At 39.2% G+C, this 15,932-nt stretch overlaps 1 protein-coding gene across 2 annotated transcripts in view; it reads right to left on the bottom strand.

The window, feature by feature from the left end:
• The window catches only part of MTUS2 (microtubule associated scaffold protein 2), a 323,283-nt gene that overhangs the window by 170,786 nt on the left and 136,565 nt on the right, over positions 1-15,932 (bottom strand). For both annotated transcript variants that reach the window (XR_014897855.1, XM_085321758.1), the window contains exon 5: positions 12,808-13,014. Coding sequence is in view for 1 of the 2 variants with exons in the window: in XM_085321758.1 (XP_085177884.1) it covers positions 12,808-13,014 (207 nt within the window). In the remaining variant the exon portion in view is untranslated. The remainder of the gene's footprint in view (positions 1-12,807; positions 13,015-15,932) is intronic.

Here is a 15,932-nt window from a genome sequence, read left to right on the forward strand (position 1 = left end):
CTAAAATATTTTTACAGTGAGGAAARCTTTCAGGGAAGCATTTAGCAGTTTCAAGGAAACATTATCAAAGCTAATTATCTATATATTTCATTTGCTAATTACAAATTGTGCAAATGAGCAGGGGGAAGCTTTGCCTTTTACCTCTGCTGCCGTGGTGGCTAATGTTACCACAATTGTCACTTTAGCACCAGTCTTGCAAATCAAATCCATTGTCAGAAGTGCACACAGTGCAATACAAGTGATGAACAGCCCCAGTTAGACAGTAAGTTCCTTGTCTAAAGGCATGAGACAAACCAGCAAAACAGAGAGAGGGCACGGGCATTATGAAATGAAACACTCATTGAATGATCATATTTTAAAAGCTATTAAAAGAGGGAACATAGCATATCTTAGCAGGCTGATTTATCGAAGTATGTGGCCTTATGAGAAAGAAGAAATCATAAATAGGTGACAGCAGAGATCAGAAGACAGCAGAGATCCCTGATGAACAGGGAGAAGGAGAGGATGAAGGAGCTGCTCTCTGCAGACRGGTACTTTTAGCTCTGTGAAGCACTGTAAAGTGAAGCTAATGTCTAACTTCTGATACAGAAATATTTTTCATGTAGAAACAGTATTATTATTTTCATAGTCAAGAAAGCATTACTGTTGACAAATGGAATAGTAGTGGTTAAATTGCTTTTGACTAAAGCTAGAAGTGGCCCCGATCTTCACCCACACCAAGGCTGGCCATGACCTTGCTGCTTGGCTCTACCTTTGCCCACATGGAGATAGAATAGAACTTTTCACAACCAACCAAGAAGGGTGGAGACTGAGTTTTGACAGCTGGTAACATATCAAGTTAGGGAAAGGTTTACCATCCAGCTTAATAGATTTTTAAAATGACATGTTTATAAATCTAGGAATGCTTCTACTTTGAGCTTCATGAAAAAGTTGGTCTGTTTTAAAGTGCATCAATCTTTGATGTTTTAGACTAGTTTTAATAGTTTTTAACATGATAGTTGGCATGCCCTAAAGTGGGGAATACCAAATTATTCCTAGCTGGAAATTGTTCAGGTTGCCATTTGATAGCTTGATCTTCCTACTGTGMCTGACAGCAACCTTATATCATTCCATGAGCTATTTGGGAGCTTTGTTCAATTAATCTGAATTTTTTATCTGCAGATACTTTTGATTCACACTACACGGAATCACAGTTCAAGACTGCGTACATTCCCCTAAGCTTCCTAACTTCACCACTGTGCTGCAGCACCTTTCTTGCATAGGCTCATTGACAAGCCAGGTATAATTTACTAGATTAGTTACAGCAACTATCACTTTGCCAAAGGAGAGGGGCTGACTTGCATGCATAAGTTTCCTAGAATYGACTTTTCCTTTCTTTTCTTTTTATATTTTCATGCTACTTACTTTCAGGTTTAAACATTTCAAAATTATTTATTAAACATTTTTAAAATTTACTTGCAAACAATTTYTTTGGAAGGCCACAGAGACCATGACGTTACCTCTTATGCTTCTTACTTTCCCATACAACTTGACAGTGTACAGACCTGTTCTATATCTAAATTTACAGACTGTGACAAGTGATAAATATCCTAATTTGAAAAGCTATTGTGTACGTCTGAGACAATTAAAATTCCTTAAATACCTAGCTGCAGTACATAATGCATTTAGTCAACATCAGAACATGTCAGAGAAGGAACGTTTTATCCCAGGACACATCCAAGCATCTAAAAATAGACTTTCTGTTTAAATAAAAAAGGATTGCAATAACATTTATTGGGAAGTCCCCTTTCCTCAGATTACAAAAGTAACAATAATAATTCCCAGGCTCTATGGAGGGAATGGAACAAAAGAGTCTATAACAAAAGCCAAATAAACTTTTTTTAAGAGAAAAATACTGATTAAAAATAATGTGTTCTTTCTTCTTTCATCTAACCCCCAAAAGTCCCCCCCAGCACTTTGGGGTATGGACCAAGCTTAGGCCCACTCTGATCCATACAGTTCAGCAGTAGCAGAAGAATATACAAGCACTTTTCACCAACTGTCCAGATTTGTTCATAAGATGTTTTGACCAAGTCATGCTGTTTTAATCAAAACCTGTATCATTCTTCAGTTAGTTTTGCTTAGTTTTCCCTGGAGGTTTTACATAACTTTCCAGAAATGACTAATTGAAAGGTAGTCTAACTCTAATGAAAGAGTTATACTGAATGAAAATAAGTTTGATTAAACTGATTAAACGTAAATATTAAGTTATCATGGCACCTGGAATACACACTATTTCTGAGATGCAAAGCCATGGCAGGAAATGAGACATGAGTTTGCTTTTCTGTATTCCTTCTGTGTTTTAGCAACGAAGCCAAGGGCAGGCTCCCAATTCTTAGCCAGTTAGAACTTCTTCTCTTTCCTTATGGCTAGTTTAAGTATAGAATATTGCGGAATTTTTGTCTTCCTTTTGCTTCAAAAAGAAAAACAAGAAGAGGAGAACAAGTTTATGTTCATCCGAAGAAAGGAGAAAGGTTCACGAAAAGAAGGAACCACCTGTTCTGTGCTCATTTGGTCTGACCAAGCTGCACAGTGCAGAAAGAGTGTTTCTAGTGGTTGATATCGATGTCACTCCACCAGCTAGCCARTGTAGGCATCACTCCACTGAGTTCTGCATGCCAACATCTACTTTTTTGCATAGAAAACCATACACCACAATAATGACAGCCCAATTCAGATAGTGCGAAGAGGTGCACTAAAATAACTCATTAGTTTCATTAAAAAGAACAATAGATGTAGAAGTACCAATAATGAATCACAACAAACTCAGAGCACAACAGGAGCCYCCAGGGCCTGTCCGAGGGAGGCACAGATGTTCTTCTGGTAGGTCTGCTGGTGTGTGGAGTACAGTGGGAGCCATGTCTGGCTCTGAGACAGACCTCACATGCCATTTTAAGTCAAGGTCTGTGATACACAGGACCACAAAACAGTTGAGGTTGGAAGGGACCTCTGGAGATCATCTAGTCTGACCTCCCTCCTCAAGTAGGGTCACCTACAGCACATTGCCCAGGATYCTGTCCAGATGGCTTTTGAATATCTCCAAGGATAAAGACTCCACARCCTCTCTGGGGAGCCTGTCCCAGTGYTCTGTCAGTATATGAATGCTGCTGCCCAGTCTCATATGCTCCAATTCACATCCATGAATCAGAGTGCGCTACTCACTTTCCCTAAATCCTATTATTTTTGCATAAGCATTTCTGAACTGGCAGCTTTTTACGGATGTTGCAATGGTAACTTGAAATAAAGTATATGAAACCGTATCAGCAGTCCATGAAGAGTGGAACAGCGTAAATTAAAAATTTATTCTGTGCAGTCCGGCTTAATTGACTCCTTGACATGAGTCAAGGCTTGTTTGCAAATTCCARTCCAGCCTGACAGCAGCAGCTTTCTCCTACAGTGACACTAACGTCACAGGTGTGCCACTTGGGAGGCATGGTACCATCTTTCAGTCTCATGTCCAAAGAATTAAATGTTTGCTAGCAGCTAATGGTTGTACTGCTGATGTCTAGTATGTCAATAACGTACATTTTGCAGTAATTGCCACCCAGGAGGAAAATACTATGCAATTGTTTCCATTTTATTGAGTTTAGTGTTCTTCATTGAAGAGTCYTGGTTTGTCTCTTTTTCTGATTTTACTTATTTTAGTCTTCTATCAGCTACCTTTTAACAGATAAATTAACCTCAAAAATCCCAAACTGAAAACCTGTGGTCTTGCAAGGCAAGGTCTTGCAACATTTTTAGCTGCTTACAGCCTCATGTAATCTTGCATAGGCCTCCAGAGACTGTCAAGCATCAAGCCTAAAGGAAAGGCTATTTAAGCTGCAATTTTTCAGTTCTTGGATCACAACTAACAGATTTGTGGCAATACTGAAAGGTACAGAAGACGCTGTTCCTTCTTTTTTATTGCAGATCTTCTCAAGAGCACCTGGAAGACTTAAATAAATGACCTCAATTTTAACCTGGCTGGACTAGATTAGCAGGATGGAAAAAAATGTCATGGGTGAGATTCCAGCCCAACTTCTACACAAGAAAAGTCTGCCCTCTATAAATAGTGCTGCACTTCTGGCTGTAACACTTCTCTCGCTACTAAATTAGAATTCACAAGTATTCTACAGGAATCCTAACGGGATCAAAGGTGAGACCTTCTTTGAAGTTTGTCTTCCTTTGCTCCACTACTARTACATACCTGCACTAATCTCCCATGTTTCTCCTAAACCAATCAGTCACTCTGCCCCCAACAAAGGGACAGGTAGACATGCTTTTCCTGAAATCCCAACTTATTTGTGTTCATTATTCACACTTCATTTTGAGAGGGAATAACATTYGGTTAATTGATTTTTCATGTACTGTAAAGAGGTCAGCTCTGTTTTCTGAAACACTTTGGGCTAAATGCAATTTGCTAGTAATATTTGTAATGCTTMTAACTTTGGTGCTGTTTATTGCTAGTAAGGTACACTGGAAATTCATAATATTTCACCTTTGACAACAGATATTAATAACATGATTGTAATAAAATAATCTCATTCTCACTTTTTTAATTTAGTCCKTCTTAAAAGATCTCCAAAAAAAAAGATCTAACCTCGAGGTCTGTCCTTTTGTTTAGGAAAATAAGCGTGAGTGAGCCAACAATCTCACTGACCCTAAGGAGAAKTTACAAATGGGAAAGTACCATTTCAAAGATCATTTCAAAATTTCAGTGATACAGAACTGTGACTTGAGTATTTTTTTGTCTCCTTGTAATTCAGAATTGGCTTCTAACAACTGTATCAATTTTTTTGTATCTTTAAATTCTCTTAAATCTTTATTTCCCATCTATCTTTGAAAAAAAATCTATTATCACAGWGTGTGTAATGACTTTTGTCATTGACAGTAATTAGTTCCATTGGGCATCTGTTGGAATCATCTATTTTAAAGCTAGAATCCCTCACTGTGCTCACTAGGTCTGGTCTTACGGGCAATACAAAACACAAAAATTTACCAAGTGTAATATGCAGTGTATTTTAGAAAACAATCCTTCTGAAATTTTAATGCACCTAGATTTTCACAAGCCTGATTTTCAATGAACATGAAAACTGCAGTTTTCATTGAAGTCAATGAAATATCCACTCGAGAACTGGCCAGAATGACAAGCCCCAATAATTACGTCTCCAAAATAGATGCTTTCTAACTATTGATTTCTGTGCATAAATGTTAAATTTATATGCATAAAGTGTTAGTTGCATGAGAGGGACAGGCTAAAGAGGAAAGTTTCTCAAATGTCCTGGCAAGGATACTTCATTAGTGCGAGACTATGAAGATTTCAGCTATGATTCCAGCAGAGAGCAGATTAGCCCAGAAGGATGAAAAAAAAGAAAGAAAGAAAGAAATGGAAAAGCTCTTATTTCTTATTTCTTCAAAGCTTTATTTCTTCATTTTTCTTAGAGCTAAATTAGGAGATTAATCTATTCCAATGAGCGCTCACAGGGTTCACTTCTAAAAGGGTATTTGCCCCCCACCCCCCCACAGATAAAACAGAAAGATTAGAATGAAGAAAGGAGAAAATTTATAGTGAGATTTCTGGTCTTCAGAGWGGTTTTAATTTGGATGTGACAGATGTGTTCCAGCTGCCGCTTGCATTCAGAATTTCAAAAGGACATTTTAATCACTACTGTGCCGAGCGCCCACAGAAAGACGTACGCTGCGCTTGTCCCTGTTACAGGCGCTGGACTCAAGCTCAGTTTTCCCTGGACTTTGAACGTCGCGCTCCGATGGCATCTCGCTTCCAACCCTGGCTACAGCGGGAAGCAGCCTCTGCTACCCGCAGCACCCTTGGGCGCAGTCCCTTCGGTCGAGATGCTTTAGAAAGCGTGAGTCAAAGAATCACCAAAAAATAGTTATTTTAGAAATGGCTTCATTGATATTTTTGTATCCTTCTAATAAATGAAGCCTGTTATACCACAATAATTGAAGTAGGTGGGATCTCCTACTGGCCAGGACAGGGCAGGATGTTCCAAAATAGCCACAAGATACTTCTAAAATAAAGACAGGGCTGATGAAATAGCCCAGTACAGGGGTGCCTAACTGGGCGGTCGCAATAACTACATTCAAGAGACTGATAAATGAATTAAACTGCCAGCGTCTCCCCATATAGTCAAAGGAAAGAGGTAGTTCTCGTGCCTAGGATGTGCACAGTCTCGCTGCAGGGCCACGCGCTACCCTCTGCAGCRAAACCAGCAGCTGGCAGCCCTGGTGTGTTTTGTTGCTACCCGTTTCTTCCTTGTACCTACCTCCATCGCCAAATACCTCTGTAAACATTTACACCCTCCCACCCCATTTTCTAGATGAGAAAAGTAGGACAGCAAATTTCAGTCACTTTTTAAAAGCTAGACAGAAATAAGTGCCAAAAATTGGAATTAGAACAACCAGGCTTGAGCATGGACAATTTTAGCACACAGACATAATTTCTAAGATTGGGCTTGTTACTTCTAAAATCTCAGATTTTATGTGACCTTTTACAACAATAACAAACATGATGATTAAGTACTGTGTTGAAGCTGAGCTGGCACTAGAGTGGGGAACATTTTTCAGCTGGTCTTTGCTTATAAAAAGTGGACTTTGCAGAAGTGACAGTTGCATGCAGGTTTGACAAATTTTCAGCTCAAAAAAAAAGAAAAGGAAATTTGCAGCCTTGAAAATGTTTCATGTTTGAACCTCTATATAAAAATAGTTCTGTGCTTCCATATAAGCTTGATCTTTCTGCCTCTACTTATGACAGGAAAGAGTGGTATGGACCCCCACAGTATGGTACTGCTCTGGTGTGCAGTTAAAGAGGTAACAATGTAGACAGTAAAAATACGATCTAAACTATTAAAGTATTGTCACCTCTAAAATAACTATCACAGGTATCTTAGTTAAAACCCACTGAAATGGATGGACAGTTTATGCTGCATCATTCTTGTTTCAATCCCTGAAAACCCAGAGAGGGACTGCTGTGCTACACCYCCAAATCACTCTTTGAAGGGCTTTTTTCACAGCACAACTAGAGTATGCAACTAGATTATGAAAAAACAAATGCTCTGGAGCACAGCAAATTTTTTTTTCCAATCCCTGCTCTTTCTGGTTAGCATATTGCATTTTTCCAGAGGTTTTACCCTATAAAGCTGAAAATCTTAACATGATACTGTTCTATTTTAGTCCCATTCCAAGTGAAGTGATTCAGTAAAGTGATTCTTTCATCAGAGCATTAATACCAGAAGTAGACAAGAGGGAAATAAAAAGAAACAGAATTTGTGATGTAGAAAAATCAACACAAAAACAGTTATGGAACTTGGAATTGTATTTTCATACAGGAAAGTGTTTTCATGTACATGATTACATATTTGAGAAAAAATGGTGTTTCTGTGCACCATGTTACAGTTTTGAATATTCTGCCTTTTTTTTGGAAGCAATTAGCCAGTTATTCAAGATTTCTCTGCTCACTCTSATTTCCCCATTTCTCCACCCACTTGGATCTGACATACTTTGACATCCTTGCTTATCAAAATGGAAATTCAACATCCAGAAAGGACAAGCAATGAAAGGYGAAAAAACAGTGTAAATTAGGCTGTGAACTATGTACGTTCTATAAGGATCATGGCGGTTTACACCAAACTTGCAGTTTCCGCTTTCTTTATTTTAAAACAAGAAATAGCTCTCCTGAGATACTAATACAAGTTTTGCAATATTAATCACCATTTTTTTGCTCTGTCTGAAAGAAATTGCTTCAGCACTTAGAACTGCGGGTAGATATTGAATAGCATTACGTCTTTTACCCTAGTACCTTGCCAGAGAATTGTTTCTAATGCTATGCTATTATTCTATTTTAAGAATCTTAAGCAACAGGGCTTTCATCACTTGAGTTGCAAGATTATTTTACAGACTGTTAGATCTTATGACTAAGAAGTATTTCCTGATATTATACCTACATTTTTCCATTTCCTAAACTCATAGCAGTTATCATATCTCAAATCATTCTAAACAGTCTTTCTTCCAGTGTTGCACACTTCCAACTGTTTCATAGTGTTTAATGAAGTGTTTTACACACRGTACTTACAGCACGTTAGAGTCTGTTCTGATTAAATACATAAAACTAATTATGTGAGCAGAATATTCATCCTACCACCAGAAATACAGATATAAGCAACCGAAAGAGCTCTGAGTACCCTTTAACAACCCTTTAAACAAGTAAAGGAGAAACTACAGCCTGAGCATAATCTTACTTTACTGTAGAATCAGAAGATAATGCTGGAAATCACATATCACAGCTATGGAAATTTTGCTGTGTTACATTCAGATTCAARAGCTCTTAAGTAAGTTTTATTGGACCAGATACAGGAGAAGTTTCAGCAGTGTATTTCAAATTCCAAGGGAAAATATTCAGTTTAGTTACAATTCAGTTAGTTGGGAGTATATGTTTCCATTTCCATTAACACAGTTTGTTTCTCCACTCCAAATCATACCAGTTTCTGCCACTGACATGACTTTGCTACTCATTCGCTTTTTCTCCTACTTAGCAGAACAATCAAGCCCCTCTTATAYAGATTAAAGGCATATTGTATCTGAACTTTTATATTCTAGACATTTTAGAGTGTAAAGAAACTAGACAAGTTTCTTGATATAAAAAACTCTGTCCAAGCAAAGAAAAAAGGTTTAGAAGGTAAATACATTTAAAGTACTAGGCAGGAGCTAAGGGTAAGCATGAGCTTTTCATGTAAGCTTGACAAAAATATTATTTGCAAACAGATCTGGGCAATGGWATGAATTTAGGGGTCTGATAATAGAACGTGGAGCTGAGTCTCAGCCCAGGTTTCATGACCATCTCATGCAGGGCAGCACCAGAGTGTGCGTGGCCTGCAGCTCAGTGTCCCAGCAGACTCCACCTGGTCACCACTGTGGGTTGATGGCAATGGCACAGAGCTATTCTAATCCCCAAAGCAATGGGATGCCAAGTGTGAATCCAGCAAGGAAAGCTGCACTCTCCTTATGGAGCAGAGAAGAACACCAGCGGCAACAGAAGATGGACTCCCTAGGAAATGCACGGACAGCCCTCAGGGTCTGCATTTCTCTGAAGCATTTCATGCAAACACAGCTGCTGCCTTGCTCGCCGTAGGGCAAAGAGCTCGTGCTGAACCATTTTAACCATTTTGTTTTGAACATAGCAGCAGTGGTCAGCTGCGGTGAGCATCCCTGATCCATCTCAGGAGCCAGCTGCCTCTCTCAAAACAGAGTGGCCTTTGGCTTTGGCAGTCATGTCCCACTGCCTTCCACTAGGCAAGAAGCTGCYTCCCATGTCAGCAACACCCCAAATGGGCTGCATGCAGCCTGGCTCCCCTGTGTGCCAAGTGCTTACATCCCCAAGAGAGAAGACMTGCCACATCCCGCGTCAGCAAGACCAGAGAGCCAATGGGGAGGTGCTGCACAGCCTGCCTGGTCTGCTCGGAAGGAAAAGAGCACTGTCCCTTCTCTACAAATCCATTTAATTGTGTCAATATGCACAAGCGAGCTATTGCCAGAACCAGCTGAGCAGACCAGAACGTTGCATCAAGGCTTGCTGCTCTCAGAAGGGTCATGGGAAGTGGAGAAACCTGGTTAAGAACAAAGCTGCCACATCTCAGCTTCATTAGCAAACTTCCCCACAACACAAATACCATGCCTCRTCAGACTAAACAAATACAGTTTTGCTCTCTAGACTGCATTTAATCACTATYAGTATGCCAAAACGAGACACTTGTTGGGATTTCTGAAAAGAAACGTARCCATCAGTTTCTGGGAAGAGCTGGCACTGTGAAACATCTGGCAGAGCTGAAGRAAGCAAACAGGGGATCACACAGGGACTTCTTCAGATCAAGAATTTCTGTTTACCAAAAAAAACACTCTCTCCCCAAGAATACACCTGTGTTTTCCTCTCACTCAGCTACAGCCATCTGCTTTTCAGAAACTGACACTGCACTGTGATTTTTTTACAGGATTAGAGGTATTTTTCCCTGTGACAGAAAAAGATCTTGGGGTGAGCCCCTCCACTTACAACAGCAGCAGCCCCTCCACTTACAACATTTGCAGGCTTGTAAGTTGTTTTCAATTATATTCTGTCTCCTTGGCACATAGAGATGCTGCTTAAGTAGGAAAATGTATTATCGTATATCTTTGATGTTTTCTAAAGCTACATCATTCAGCATTTTCCACCCTGCTGAGCTAGGAAATTAATAGCAAAACTTTACCCTGCTCTCTACTAAGCCTGATTTAGTTGAAAACATGATCTCAAGTAAGTAACTACAGAATCAGCCTCTTACTTAATTTAAATAAAACCATTCTTCCAGCAGACAGTGAAAGAAATAAATATGTTGTGCTAAGATTCCTAAGCCAGTACTTGTCCCCTGCCTCCACTCTTCAGTTGCTCTCTGTACGTGTTGAAGCGCACTGCTGAACTGTGCTAAATAAGCTGCACTGGAACGGAAGGTAACTAACTTGTGCTCCCTGGGTGCTGGACAACTAATAAAACTCTGGCTGCTGCATAGGCTATAAATAGAAAAAGATGATACARTTTCACATTGATAACACTTCTATGACAGTTAATTATTCATCAGTAAGGAAACAATCTTTTTTCTATCACTCTTGAAAGAAAGTGATCCTCTCAGCAGTGATGAGCAAGAGTTACGGGCGCTGCTTTTAACCCAAAGAAAGCAGGTGACATCAGGTGAACTCTTGGGTGATGACCTACCTGAGGGCTATCACTCTGAACCACCCGTGGGAATGCCTCTTYGCCCTCTCTCACCTGGCCCAGGCAGTTTCTGCTCTCATTCATTTTGAATTCAAAGCAAATCAAAACAGTTGTAACTTYGGGCCAGAGAGTATGCAGCACAAACCATGTCAGAGATGACCCACTGGAGGTGTTTGTTTTTCTGGTTCTCCCCATGGAGATGGAGGGAAACCAGACAACTGCTGAGATGGGCTACCTAACTGGTGGGCAGCAGCAGAAATTACAGGTCCCATTCTTCATCAGAGGACAGTTTGAGCTTATGTATACAGCACTTTGTGCAAGCAGAACACTTCCCACAAGAAATTATTGCCTGACTTTTAAAAACACATGGCATCCAGAAACACTCTTACAGTGTGCACAAGTTGGTCACAAAATCCTAAGCCTAATATTAAAAACACCTTCACCATCTTCAGCCTAGTGAGCTGGAACAAAATATCTGAGCTGAATACTTTCACATACTTGTGGTGAATGAAACATGGTTTCACATTTCATGTACAAATGTAATTAAAAATACATCAGAATATAGAAAGGAAATCAACCTCTGCTGAGATTAATGAAGAGTTTGATGTAGCTTCCCGAGTGTGAGATTGCTTGTGCTTCCTCCAAAGTTTGAGAAATCAACTGACTCAGTTTAGGATACTTTGATTTTAGAGAATTCTCAAACATATTAAACTATATGCATCAACAGTATTCAGGAGGACAGTGCTATATCTACAGATGCTGTTTTTTCAGATTCACACATGAAATTGCTAGACAGCAACATTTCTTGCTTGTCTAATTAGGAATTACATAATTTTTTCTCTTCTGTCTTTAACAAAGGCTTTTTGTAACCAAACGCAGAAAGATTACACTGCTTGATAAAAGWAAAAGCTTTCTGAAGGCATAAATGTAGGGCAAAAATGCAAAGCAAAGCAGACCGACTACCCTCAGAACAAAGTAACGCTCATTATAACATAAATACAAACATGCAATCAGTCCAAGAGTARAACAAGGATTCAAGTGTATGTTTAGCAACATTATAGGAGTTAGCTGGACCCTTTCTTCTGCATTTCAATGACCTCTTTTAAAAGTAGAAAGAGAAAATCCATAGAATTTTTAATTTTCATTTCATTTATTGTCATCCATTTCAGATGAATACTAACACAGAAAGATTTTGGACTCTGCAGCACCTTGCTGCTGCTGGCAGCTTATGCTACCTGGTTGCCCTCTCTGCGCTCCTCCAGGAYGGATGCCACTGGATTTAATACTGACACGGTTCAGGCTCAATAGGCTCAATCCAGTCTTCAAAGAAAAACTAGCGTGAAAATCTCTTAATCCCTCTTCCTGCTCTGAGCCCAGGGCAAATGCACATGTCCCGAAGACTGCATGCTGCAGCTTGTGTTATTTTGTACTTAATAAAATTAGCAKTTGCTACAGAAAATAGGATTCAAGATGACATTTCAGCCAAGGGAGTCTGGAGATGAGACAGTAGTTACGATATCAGTTGTGATCTTATTTTATATCACTAGCATTTGTTTGATTAAATTTCTAAATCAAGTTTATCAYATTGCATATTAAAAGGCATAGGAAAAAGCAGATGAGAAAGACTACAKTGCTCCTTTTAGATAATCTTTATCCTAATCTGTTCTCTGTGACTACAATGTGCTTATCAGACACTTTACTGTGTTTATTTATTTACTTYRGCTTGTAAGAAGGAAGATTCCAGGTGAAAACAAAATACAAAAACGCCTCAGGTCWACTCCTTGTAGAGTTTTCTCAGCAATAGGGAAACTAATTGCTTATATATGCAATACATGTTCAGCTACTATTCATCTATTATTAATAATTTTAAAAAATTAAACTGGGAAATCAAGACTCCAAACCCATAACTCACAGACGAGATTAGTGAATGTTACACAGATTAAATTAGYCCTTGTAGACAAACTCCATTCTGGACAATTCTGGACTACATCTATTTAATACCCCCCTAAAGGAATGCCATTTTTTGGACTTACGGTTGGTTGTCTTGCTCTGATCACTCTGAGCACTGTCATTTGACTGGTTGCTTGAGACAGAAGATACGCTTGAGCTCCTGACAAAACCAAAGGCTGCCAGCTTAGCTGCTGGCAACCGTGAATAACCAGGAGGACGCAGTCCGGACTGACACGGCTTGGGGAGATTYGACTTTGCAGCATTTGGGCATGGGCCTTTCTTAAGATCAACTGAAAGAAGAAAAAGAAATTTTTATTAAGCAAATGAAACTGAGACATACTGAAGAGTACTTGTACCAACTAACTACCTGGAGTCAGTACAGAAAACGAAGGCAAGCTTTAACGGCCGCTCAGTCTGCAATGGTGGCTCGCTCTTTGCTCCACCAGAAAGCCATTCTGTGAAACAGTTACAGGTTGCTTTAAAATAAGAAACGCAACAAGAACCCATAAGGCAAAAAGTCTAAACTCCAGCAAAGTAATGTCATACAAGCTTGTTTTTTTTCTTTAAATGCTCTCTTCTTTCATGTTGTATCATTTTCTGATTTTTCTTATTTGCCAATTATAGAAACTCACACACAGAGACAAACACCAGGCACAGCATCCGATTTTCAAAACAACTGTAGAATGCTAATAATTCTCCTCAAGGACACAGTACTTCTTTGTATTCCTTTAAGGAAAATATTTATTTGGAATCTTCTTTCTTTCAAAATTCGCTTAAAAAAAGAATGTCCTTCTCTTGCATCAAGCCTGGGAAAAAGGACATGCCCTAGTAAGGTATCCTTTTTTAACATACCACTAACCATTTCTACTGACGGACTTCACTTCACCATAAAATATTACCCTATCTGTATCACATTAGCTAAGTCTCAGACAACTGCAAGTAGCAGGTTATCAGGGATAAAGTTAGGCAATAACAACGATGGTTAGGCAATCATGTCTGGCTGTGGTAACCAGTAGCTGACCATCCTTCTCCAGTTTGTGTCCCCACTACTGTTCAACTGCTCTTTCTTAGGCAAAATTTTCTAGGAAAAAATGTAGCATATAGTTCCATAAACGTTACAATCTATCATTKTGTAAGGACTGAAGTTCAGAGTTTTGTTTGGTTTGAAAGGCCTCGACAGCAAGTGGATCTGGACCTCAACTGGACGTAACATTTGGACAGAGTTTCCCTCTGTATTTTTGTCTCTTCCCTGTGGAATCCCATGGAGTGAGAATATAAAAAAAATCAACAAAGTTTTCTAAAAGTTGATGCTGAAATGTTTAATCAGATGGGATCAGCAGGTTGGGAGACAAGGGAACATTAGAAATATCAATGTATTCTGTCAGAAAAGGCCACAAATTCACCCCATTTCCATTCCTGTGGAGTGAACAGTATTTGGGAATTTTAGCCTGACACATACTTCAAAGGAAGAAGTGCACATTCATAATACTAAAGGAAAAATAGAAATTAACTGTACCGTAAAAATATGGTCTTCACATTATTACAGTATTTAATTCTTTTGTAAACTATGTAGGTCACAGCCTTATTAATTTTAATGAAGCATTACTCTTTGAGGAGACTTTATAGAAAACAAGATTAATTCCTTTGAGTAGAAAAAATATTATGCGGATTTTGAAATATAGTTATGGATCTCATTATAATAATAATACTAAACTGTGTTTGACAAAAATAAGCTTCTTCTTTTGCAATAAAAATAAATGTAACACCAGGCAAAAAGATAGTATTGTTTTTTATATAAAACACATTCCTATAAAAGACACAAAAAATGTTACTTGTTCAATGAACAAAAGAATTTATATACTATAAACCCTAAAATCTTTTTGATTTTAGGGCAGCCTGCAGCCATCTTTTTGTAACCACTTTTCAAGAGTTCGGGCCTCCAGTAAGACTCAAAGAAATGGATGTCTGACTGCAGCATCTTTACCAGGCCAGAAAAGAACCTGCTTTGGAGGTCCAAAAGGAAAATAACAAATAACAAATGTGTAATGAAAAAACCGTTAAAAATTCCCATTCGTCCTTTCTTAACTGACAGGAATAATTCTGGGCTCTCACCCTGAATCTGACTTCATTTGGGCCTGTGTGATGGTTGCTGACACATCATTGTGGGTCCGGGTGCAGGTACATTAGCAATGAGAAGAGCGAAGCTGTGATGTTACTGTTACTGTTTACTGCTAGGCTTGCGCTGTATTGCTTTTGCAATGCTATTTTTTAGCTGGTTTACTATTATCTGCAATGTCCCATCAAACCAGATTTCTTCACTCCCCAATGATAAGACTTGACATTTGTATCTCATCTAAATGACTACCCAGAAAGGCAGCACAGAACAAGACTTCAACACCGTCCCCAGCAGCATTTGCAATTACTGCAGATCATGTCAACTGATTTTAATTATATCAATTTAGGAACAATAAAAAGTGTCCAGTGAAAAGCTTTAAGAGTCCCCATTGCTAGAAACGACAAGGTAATTATCTTTTAGTCAGAATCTCTCTACCTGAGAGGGTTAATATCTTCCAGCATTGGCAAAATGGGTAGAAATTGAAGCACAGGAAGATCCACCTGAACGTGAGGGGGAATTTCTTCACTGTGAGAGTGATGGAGCACTGGACCAGGTTGCCCAGAGAGGTTGTGGAGTCTCCTTTTCTGGAGACTGGATTCAAGGCCCACCTGGATGCAACCCTGTCTACCATGCTGTAGGTGATCCTGCTGAGCAGGGAGGCTGGACTAGATGATCTCCAGAGGTCCCTTCCAACCTCAACCATTCTGTGAAAAGCTTCAAGGTGGGATTGAAACTGGCTTATGCCACTGTCAGACTGTGCAAGAGAGATCTCACGCTCTCCTCACTCCACAGCTAGGTGTGTCCTGCCCCTCCGATGTTGACACCAACACGTTAGTGGTTGTGTGGTCGCAGCAGCTCACCTTCCCAGCTCACTGCACAGCACATGCAAGCTGGAGCCCAACATCAACTTCACCAGCTATCTACAGGACTAATTACAAGAAGAAACTGTGTGTGACAAAAGGCATACATCCCAATCACAGTGTGCAAAACATTTTAGTTTCAGAATTAAAATATCTCCATTTTAGAGCAAGGAGCTACAAAATATCAAAAAAAAAAAAAAATCCTGTAGCAGATCAGCAGAAATTCCACTAT

The sequence above is a fragment of the Rhea americana genome, unplaced genomic scaffold (genome assembly GCF_003343005.1).
Source record: "Rhea americana isolate MKP2758 unplaced genomic scaffold, rheAme1 scaffold_71, whole genome shotgun sequence".
Lineage (NCBI taxonomy): Eukaryota > Metazoa > Chordata > Aves > Rheiformes > Rheidae > Rhea > Rhea americana.